The sequence below is a fragment of the Silurus meridionalis genome, chromosome 22 (genome assembly GCF_014805685.1).
Source record: "Silurus meridionalis isolate SWU-2019-XX chromosome 22, ASM1480568v1, whole genome shotgun sequence".
NCBI lineage: Eukaryota > Metazoa > Chordata > Actinopteri > Siluriformes > Siluridae > Silurus > Silurus meridionalis.
The window spans coordinates 6,297,037-6,308,061 of record NC_060905.1 but is presented as its reverse complement, the minus strand read 5'-3'; the positions used below and the strand labels follow the sequence as shown (position 1 = coordinate 6,308,061).

The 11,025-nt window shown below is 36.5% G+C and overlaps 1 protein-coding gene across 1 annotated transcript in view; it reads right to left on the bottom strand.

Moving 5' to 3' along the window:
• Positions 1-1,692: 1,692 nt before the first annotated feature.
• The window catches only part of shisa9b (shisa family member 9b), a 46,125-nt gene continuing 36,792 nt past the window's right edge, over positions 1,693-11,025 (bottom strand). Inside the window, exon 4 of the mRNA XM_046835473.1 lies at positions 1,693-9,994. Coding sequence (XP_046691429.1) covers positions 9,600-9,994 — 395 coding nt within the window. The 3' untranslated portion in view covers positions 1,693-9,599. The remainder of the gene's footprint in view (positions 9,995-11,025) is intronic.

Below are 11,025 nucleotides of genomic sequence, written 5' to 3'. Positions count from 1 at the left end.
CTAACAAAAACAAAACAGTCAACAGGAACTGGTCTGTCACAGACTCACAGCTTTCACTTTAACAGTTCAACTTCATGCTGGGTATGTGTCTCACAAGCTCTGCCAAGCAGTATAACACACTCTCTGTGTCTCTCTCACTCTCTCTCTCTCTCTCTTACCTTCTCCCTCTCTCACTCATTACAGGAGTTTTTGGTACATCAAATTGTTTTCTGTTTGAAGTTAACGCACTGCTTGTGACATGCAGGTTTTTTCTATTCATATATAATCAATAATAACTCTGATGGCATTGTACAAAATAGAAACAAAATATTAATTCTCGATTGTCAATTTCTAGCCATACCGTGAAATGTAATAGTATGTATTATGTCCTATTATGCAATTTTTTTTTAGCAGGCAAAACATTTGTTTTACATAAAGCTACAACAGAGCATACTGTACAACTAAGCCATTTTATCTTAAGTGTCATTTGATGACAATTTTATAATGTAATAATTCTGTTGCCTGAAAGGTCAAATGCATTTGAAACGTGTCCAGTTACATTTGGAAAATCTACTTTCAAATCTACTGCTTTGTGGAACAAAGGCACTTAGGGAGGTCTTTCCTGGTGGTAAATTAGCATTGTTTTTAACAGCTTCGCTTTGACTTTAATTCCTAAAGGGCTTCAATCAGCTCCTATAATGAGGCCACAGCCTAGGCAGGTGAGGTGGACCTTTGAATAGCTGAAGCAATGCATCACGAGAGAAGCAGAACTGTCCTTGTCACCAAAGAGGAGGAAAATTACAACAGGCAGTTATGCTGTTGATATACAATTTTACCTTCATTTCTAGGTTAATACTTTAGTGTCAGATGCAAAAAATAGCACAGCTTCAGGACAAAACTGTCCCTTTATTTAAAAATAGAATATATTTCACAGCCTATCTATTCCCTTGATTTGGACCAGAAAGGTTCAATGCTGTTATGGACCAATCCTTTCACAGCACACCACAGCACTTCTGTATACTTTGGGGTAATACCAGAAATCTGTGTGCACTGATATTGCAGTCAGAATACTGGTAGGATTTTCAGTCTCTAAGGTTTTTCAATGCTACTGTGTAGCAAAAAAAAACTGGGAGGTCGTAGCTCAGTGGTTAAGGTGTTGCATTTTTTTTATCTGAAGGTCATGAGTTTAAATCCCAGCCACACCAAGCTGCCATTTCTGGCCCCTGAGCATTGCTCTTAACCCTATTGCTGCTCAGTTGTATGAATGAGATAAATGTAATCTTTCTGGATAAGGGTGACTGCCAAATGCCATAAATCTAAATATATGCCTAAAGAATGGCGTAAAATCATTAAAATAATATCTCATCTAATATTAGAGCTAATAGTATTTATAAAAAATGTTGATTACACAAATTCAATATCCTGTTCAAAACAGTCCCATTATACAGGTCAGTAGTGTCTCTCCAGTCTGATCAACTATAAATACAAGGTGTGAAAATATTTCTTTGCTGACTTTTCTAATGTCACTGCTAGGTAATTAAAAAGCATTATAATTTATAGCAAAATATAAGAAATAGTGCGACCTGTATTTTCTCTAAGCTCAAAAAATCCTAGCATAAACTAGCATTTGCATCTATAATTGTGTCATGATACACAGACAAACATAGAGATTAGAGAACAGCCTGACTGTTTAACACACACATTTACAAAAGATTGAGAAGTCCATTTTATTGTAAAGACATATTATACCCAGAACAGTACCCACAACAGGCCTTCATTTTGGAACTTGCACATAGAAATGTTACATGTATTACTGTAAAAAAAATAAAGGTTGACATCCTGTATCGACCATGGCAGGACGAGATAAGAAGTCTTATGGTTCTATGATTGTTTTTTCAATCAACAAAACAAAAACCATTTATTAAATCATGGTCATACAGTTGTTACAGACAATGATTACATAACAATATTCCATTATAGTACAGCCAGATTACATAATATGGGTCCACTAACTGGTATGTGTTTGTTTACTGTGTTGCCTACTACTATATTTACTCTCAATGTATTCGTTATTGAGAGATTTTTCAAACACCATCACGTGTGATACAGAAATTACAACATTGACAACTAAATTGGACAATTTAAGCTGTTTAGCAACCATTAAGCTACTCTGTAAAATAGAGACTATATCACTATTCTGTTTTTTTTCCTCCATTATTACTATACAGGTATTATTATACATTTATATAACCCATGCCATTTGCTTTAACCGTTACCTGAGATATAAAAGCATTTTCAGTCTGTCATGGTACAGACTTCATTTAAAGTATTGTAAGTGCTCCACCATGAATTAGGTCACAGTTCTGGCATTCTGTAGAAATATCAGCCCTTTCGTACAATATAGTTATACAGACTTGATCGCTCTAATAGTGTTACTCTTAATACTTAATACTATATGTAGTACATCGATATATCGAATTTGCACGGGCTCTTCTTGGTTGCTGCTTTGTGTACCGTTAAATGAGGCGGTTTGAGATAATAGATGATAATGAATGCTAAAAGAGTCAAACACAACACAATTAAATGATAATCAACATTCCCAGGAGCTGTTTATCTGTTTAAAACTGTGACAGAGAGGCTCTTACCTTTCAGCTAATAAGGCTTAACCTGATTATTTTGGTTTGCAAGACTGTGAAACAGTAGCAATCCGACTTTCTTTCATATTAAGAAAAGATTTTTTTGTTGCATTCTTTTGTATTCATGACTGAAAACGTCATTTAATTCCTTTTTCTCTTATTCAATTTATTGTAGTGTAATCACTTTCAATGTTTTGTCCAGTCTGATGTGCTGCATGTCATTAGGTCACCATTTATCGGAGACATTTTAATAAACATTAAGCGAATCTGGTGAATGTCAAACCAGAAGCCATTATTTCAGGCTATTTTCACCATCGATGTGGCAGTGACGCAGATTTGAGGGTTGCGTGGCGTGATGAATACATGCAGTTTAAGTGTTGGCCAGCCGTGTATCATATCGCAGGACAGATCTAATGCAGCACATGGCATATTGCATAAGTGATGCTTTATATAACAGGGGAAAACATTCAAACATGTGGAATTCATCAAGTAGTGCTTGAACCCAACAATTCATGTAAATACATAACATCTAAATGCAATGATGCACATTTTACAACAAAATCACATTTTAGTTCACTTTTCACAATTTCTAGTCTCAATACTGATTGTGTAGTACTTTTTACAATGACTTTTCTGGATGACTTCTCATATCATACTGTATGTTTGTCAATCATTTAAAAAAATCCCCTCATAATCCATTCCAACTTGCAGTAAATACAATGTTTGATACAGATAAGTACAAATGCATCTTTGATTTCTCTGGGTGATAAAGAAAATGTAGTCCCAAGGCAAGATAACTTGAATCTTCTATTTCTAATATCAGCATCAGTAGGACATTGTTCCAGCTGAACACACCAACAACTGCTCGTAAAGGACTCCGGCAAATAATGCAGTCAGGTAATGTGGTATTTTTGGAGCCAGTGCTTAAAAATACTTAATTCTGACATGGATTTAGTGCAGTAATACCATACATTATATATCCAATATAGTATACACTGGTAGTTTACTTTCCTAAAGATATTTAGACTGAACACATTGGATGTGCCTTTATGCTCAACAAAGGACTATACAGAAGAAAAAACAAAAAGGGATGGGAAAGCTTTGCTACTGTTACCTGTTACCAAGCCATGTTATAGGATTTTATAAAAAAATAAATAAAACATTAAACAACCATTTACCATGTGACATTTCTTTCTGGAAGTTTTACAGTATTTTTTTGCCATTAAAAGAAGAAACAAATGACAGAGACAAATGAGATACAATAATCGACAGAAATGTTTTAGGGTCTTTTAGGGCCCGAGGCAAATAATACATTTTTAACAAATCAAAAACAGCATATGGGCAAAACCAAAAAAACGTTAAAACTCATCACTGTATGTTTTTAGTGTCGCTGTGATCAAGTGGAAAAGCAGAGCAGCAAGTTGGCTGAAAATGATTTTCGCACTGACTTATGAATCGATATTACAAGCAACCAGGTTTCGTTTTCTGTGCGAATACATTTTATCTTGAATATGTTAGTGTTGGTTTCACAAATGTGGACATTCGATAACCTATGTGCGAAATTTATTTCACAATCTTAATCATCAAAAATACACATGCAGGGGTTTAAATATACACATCAGGCTAACGGGGAAATCAAACAACATTCAATTAAAGATTTCCCAAAGTTTATTGACCCACTACAGCTACACACAGGGACATTCCATCTAGGCAAGTTATACATTTAATGTATAAGTTTGTGTGTGTGTGTGTGTGTGTGTGTGTGTGTGTGTGTGTGTGTGTGTGTGTGTGTGTGTGTGTGTGTGTGTGTGTGTGTGTGTGTGTGTGTGTGTGTAAACTAAAAGTTTTAGAACATGAAAAACTACTGGAAAACTGCTGCTCCATCCACAATCCAGTATTGTATGACTCCGGTTTCATGCAGTGTATGTGTTGTAGGGAATTTTTTTTTATTTCTGTAATTAAACAGGACCTCACAAGTCTCAAAATTATCTATTTCGCATATCATGATCTTTGTATTATAGGGTTCTATCTTGGTGAAGAGCCGTTCGAGCCAAACCATCAAAACCTGTTTATTTGTACAACACAATAAGATTTCTTCATTTTTAAATTATAGGATGTCTGAGATATTAGTATTTCACAGGTATGTAGTCTGAGATAGTATTTCAAACAATGTCCATACTTCCAATAAAAAAAATATTATTGTATAAGATCCAGCACTAGTTTTATAAGGTTCTCTAAAGCAAATTTCTTTGATCTCATTGATTACCTAGTATCTTTTAATAAACTCAGCAGGAAAATACATTTTCATACCTTTCAGACATTTAAACCAACATAATCACCATCAGTACTGTACGTTTCAATCAATTTTTAGAAACCGAAGTTGTTCTCAACAAGATATTTTATTTCGAAATTTCCCTTTAAGACTTTTGACAATATTACAATACATCAGAACAAACAGTACATGGTTTTGTAAAAACACATCTTACATTTCTGCAAGTTGACCTGCAGACACATTTATACTGCAAACTTCAGTTTACTAAGCACAGTGCATGTTGCTAGCTCATTTTAACTACACTACTATTTAATGCTAATGTTAGCTACATTTAGCCACAATATTACTCTTCTGCTTTCTGAAGACTTTTTAATGTGCCCAAATGATAATAAAATGTATAGACCTGTAATATAATTGCTTTTTTTATACTTACATTTTATTACTTTTAAAGAATATATACAACCAAACTTTTATTTACTTCTTTGGCTTGCCATACTGAGACATCAGATCTGTTCTTCTCTCTCAGAGTGTAAAGAGAATGTGAATGTTTTTTGGCCATGGCTAAGTTCATACTGTGGATGATGAGTGTCTGGAAGAAAGAACTTTATACCGAATTTAAATTTGATTGAAAAATTATTGTTTGGTAAATTTCTCCGCCCAAATATTACACCAAAATATAACGTAAAAAATGTATTAATAACACGAGATCAGTAAAAAGTTTTACCTATTGTTTTTTTTTCTTTTTTTCAACCAATATGGCAGATAGAACCTTATAATACTGAGGTCACGATATAACTTTATATACATGCCTAAAAATTCTACCTGTACCACAAATTTTCCATTTTTTATACACAAGAAGACTCAGTATCAGGATCATCTTTGTATTCTTTGTTGAAAAAACAAACTAACAAAAAAACATAACAAAAGTGGTATCACCCACCTGTACTCTTGCCATGATATTTCTGATATAAGCACTATAATATATATATTTAATGAGACTTATTTTGGAATTAAATAATACATCACTTATATTAAGTAGTTTATTCACAAAACAGAATAAATGCTAATTTTAAAAGATCATCAGTGGAACTAAAACTTGCTTGCACTGTGATCACACAATGCAAGCAAACACCTGTGCAAAAGGTCAAATTAATAAATTACTCGTGTCTTTGCAAAACACAATCTCATCCATGTCTATATTGTACCACACGCTACATATTGCTGGAAAACTAAACCCTCACACGGCAAAAGATTTCACGCAGAGTTTCGTATATATACTGTATATAGGAGTACAAAGAGTTATTGGATGACATCTGATGATGTTGAGAACATCTTTGAGAGTGGGCAAACTCTAGAGAGTTGTACATTTTAAGGGTGCATCTAACAGCTTGTGTCGACTTCTAAGCACGTGTACAGCAAAGGGCTTGAAACATATGTAAAATAAATGTGTCATGGCTAAATTTTTAACACGACCCTCAACACGTCAAACACAATTCTAAGCATTGCTGCAAGGGGGCGCTATAGTCAGCTAAGTGCAGAGGCATGTTTCATTCTAAAATGTCTTGTCAGACCAGCCATTTAATTAGAGTTCATACATAGCTGGGTTGACAGTGTTCTGTTAGCTTGAGCAAAATCTTGCTGCAATATGTAGACTTTGTTTCAGCCCCCAATAGGTGCTTAAAGGAAGATTCAAATGTGACTTGGCCTGTACTAAATTCAGATGTTTTTTTTTTGTTGCTCTATTTCACCCTGTCCAACTACCAGAAGCACTGTAATAGTGTTCTCCTTTGCATGTGCACCTACATGATGAGAGCTTCAAAAACAGTGACAAATATATGGGTGATTTGTCATTAATATACAGTAAATACCTTCATGCCATGTCACTAATTCTTTTCTCTATTTGACATGTAGATTTTGGCATTATATTCAGCTGGGGAATAGTTTTTTTTCTATCCACCAAAGTTCCGTTTTCCTGCAATGTTTTGTGGCTTACTTCAGGAATGGTGGAACAGATGTGTTCCTCCATTGCCCTTGTGGTCAGCAGCTGTATTGCCACTAAGCAGCTCACACAGACTCACTATGAGCCACAAATGAGAGGGTGTGCTCATCCTGGCTATTGACATCAAGTTCCTTCATCACCCTTACACTGTCTACAGCATCCTTACAAAGGCACCTACTGTTGCTTATGTACCTATCCATGTCTCTCAGATACTCCATGGTTATTGGCACTAACAGATCATTTGATGTCAAATATGGTTTAATCTGTAAGCAAACAATAGAGTTCTACACATGGTCCTTAAATGGCCACTTCTGTTCTTGGTAGTGGTTGGAATGCCCAGGCTACTGCTTCTCTTGTAAGATTTTCTGAGATGAAGGGGTGCCAGCAGTGGTGGACGAAGAACACAAACCATGGAGTTGAGTTAAAAGTAAAAGTGCTCCGCTTAAACTTTCACTTAAATAAAAGTACAAAAGTTTTTTGTCTTTAAAATTGTGTCTTAAGCGCTATGATTTTTTATGGCTCTAATGTTCCTATTATAACTCTTTGCTTAATCAACTCAGTTTATGTTAAAAGACTCTGTTACTCTTAACACATCGATCTCTTAATAGAATGATATTAATGAGTCACTGATTGATATCTATTTAAATTATAATAAGCCCAAAGCCTTTTTTTTCAACTACTTAAAAGAAAATTGTGTAAATAAAGTCAGGGGTGTTATGGCAAGTTAGTGTCAGGAGTTTCTTGGTTTATTTATTAAGTAGACACCAGCAAGTGGCAATCAAAAAAGTTTAAAACAGAGAGCGTGCTCGACCCTGATTGGTGGCTTGCTGCGTGATTGTCCACCACTGCCAGCCATGTTTTGTGAGTGTAGTAATGACACACATTGTAGCAGTCCAGGAAAAATAACCACCCTAGTATGTGGGCCTTGTATAAGGTGAGAATATTTCAAAAATGATATATGGACTGTCACTGCAATGCAAGAGGTGTTTGCTTTCTTAAAGGGACTGCTGATTAGTGGTCATTTATGCTGAAAATGTATTTGGTTGCCATTTCAGCTAGCCAGAGCACAGAGTATATCAAATTGACGGTATATCATGGCAAACTTTCATTGCAAGTCAGATACCTCACTCTTATGTTGGAGCCCTTAGGACCACTATCCAAGCATCCAAAAGAGACACTGCTTTATGGTGCAAATTATTGAAGACAACATTTTGCTAAAGATCACAAGAAGAAAGAGGATGGGAAAATGATATGTTGATGATGTGATTAGCTTACTCTGATTTTGGACAAAAGGTTCTGGTGTAACCTTGTTCCTGAATAAGTTTAACTCAATCAAATTTGTAGCACATTGACCTTGCATCAATCAATGAAGGACAATCTGCAGAATGTGCCCAGTACATTACACACAATACATTATGGCAGTATTTGAACTGTAAGGCCAGGTATTTGTTCATCAGGCAGTTAGTCATCTGTTGGAAGAGTGCAAAGAGTGTAGGCGCTGCCTTGCCTATGTAGAGACCCATTTGGTGACAAAAGTCATCAGCATCCTACGGACAGGATGCTAAATGCTAATTCTCTACTGTGATGAGCCATAGTGTGAAGGTATTTATAGCAAGCACTATATCACTGTCACTTTGACTTTGTTGAAGGACTAGACATGCATGCACAGGTGCACTAAACTGATTAATGAAATAACTCTGTTGTACTTAGTTATCAATTGGGTGACGTGGCTACATAAGTAGTAAACATCTACAAAATAGGATTGCAAAGAAATTGGACAAGACTAGGTATTCTGTGTATCAGGTCAGTCAAAATACAGTCTTATCCATGCACCTATGCTAAAAATTGGTCTTAAGAAGTTGAATTGAGCATGTAGATTTTGGACCAAATGGGTTTAGCCATTCTACCATCATTCATTTATGATGTTCAAAACAGCAACAGTGAGCAAACAAGTGCAAATGTAAAAATAATAAATACAATTCTTGTTCCCAACTAAAATGGCAACAGGCTGGCATTAATAAGCAAATTACACTGTGAGAATTGAGCCCTATATACTGGAATTACTATAAAAAATCACAAAATTGCTGACTATGATTGAAAAGCATAGGCTCCAGGATGTGTGCAGTATCAATACAGAGATTTTGGTACACATTGTTCTTATACAATATGAAAATAAACTCGGTAAAATTAAGGAAAAAAAAAGACCTGTCCAGAATTAGTGAATTTGTGCCCATTCAAGCCTGAGATACTCCAAGACCCTGCTGCCTGTGTATCCCAGAACTATCTATCCCTGCATTCAGAATTACAGACAAACTGAACAGAGTAGCACTGCTCCCATTATGCACTGCAGATGAGTGTAATTGCGTTACAATTTACTAGTCTGCTGGACACTTTGTTTCTGTCAAAAGCTTATAACTATATTATTAAATTGCATTATAATACAGACATGACAGTAACTGAAAAAAAAGAGAGTACAGATTATAAAATATACTGCTTGTTGCTCCAGAAGTCCAGAGTCCTACATCATACTTTTTTCATGCCTTCCTGAAAAGAAAAAAGTACAGATCCTGCACATGGGGCTCAAGCAGATGGTCAGATGCAGCTCTGCCAATGCCAATCCCATGGGAAAAAACAGCTCTCAGACCTCCTCGGTTTTCTTTCACTCTTCCATTAGTCTAGTCTGGCTCAGTCGAGTTGGCTGTGTCATACCTCTTCACACCGTCACTTCAGTCTTGCTGTTACTGATATAGTATGGGTGGGGAGGCAGGTAATGCTGGCTGTGTGAGGTCAGCTCATTGACCTGCTCCAGTAGTGTGCTCTGCTTTTTAGGGCCATATGTGTGGCGACGCCCAAGAACCTCTGATGCCTCGCGGCTCCTTAGCATGCCTGGGGTGGAAATGGTGTTGGAGCCATAGGGCAGTGGGTGTGAGCACGTCACCTTCATGCTCTTGGCCTTGTGTCCATTTTGTTTTTGGCAAGGCATCTCTGGGCTATAAGGGTTGGTCGGCTCCGGTTCAAGCTGCACTGGGTGCAGGGGTAGTGTGCCTTTGGTCGTCAAATCCGAACCGTGTCTCCGGTTTGTGTAAAAGTTTTCATTAGCCTTCTCAGCTGAAAATACAAGCAGAAACAAACAATGGATGTTCAAAGTGAGCCAATAAATCTGCAAAGCCACCTTACACCAATCAGGCATAACATTATGGCATTACAACATTATGACCGGTGAATAAATAACACCGGTTATCTCTTCATCATGGCACCTGCTAGTGGGTGGGAGAAGCAAGTAAACATTTTGTCCTCAAAGGTGATGTGTAGAACCAGGAAAAATGGGCAAGCATAAGTATTTGATCGAGTGTGACGAGGGCCAAATTGTGATGGCTAGACGACTGGGTCGGAGCATCTCCAAAACTGCTGCTCAGTGGTCAGTATCTATTAAAAGTGCTCCAAGGAAGGCACAGTGGTGAACCGGCGACAGGGTCGTGGGAGGCTTATTAATGCATGTGGGAATCGAAAGTTGGTCCGTGTGGTCCGATCCAACAGACGAGCTCCTGTAGATCAAATTGCTGAAGAAGTTTGTGCTGTTAATGTTCAACAGGTCAGGACTGTTACAGAAGCAAAAGGAGGACCAACACAATATTAGGCACGTGGTCATAATGTTATGCCTAATCAGTGTATAAAAACTGTGAAGTTAATCTGACCTGTGGCAAACATGCCTTAGTTTCCACAATGAGCACTTTATTGGAGCAAGCTCTACACAATGAATTTAGTCCCTCTGAGAAATACAGTATGTCTGTAAAAAGAAGAATAAGCTACATATTTCCTGTACATGATTATAAGCAAAATGTGTTGCTATGGTGAAAATAATGTCAGAAGTGGTCTATATTAGGTTTGAACACGATCAAGGGATCTGAATTGTCCGAGATGGTAAAATATATTAAATTATTTGTTTGCCCACAGATTGTTTTAGTTATTTTCATGTATCCATAATTAACACTTATTCATTCATTTTCAGTTAGCACTTCCTGGTAATGGCCACAGTTGATCCAGTAAGTGTTTCAGGTACAAGGAGATCAAAGAAAGCCAGAGAAGATGGGAAAACCAACAGCAAAAAAAGATACAAAGCACAGACTGTAATCCAAGTT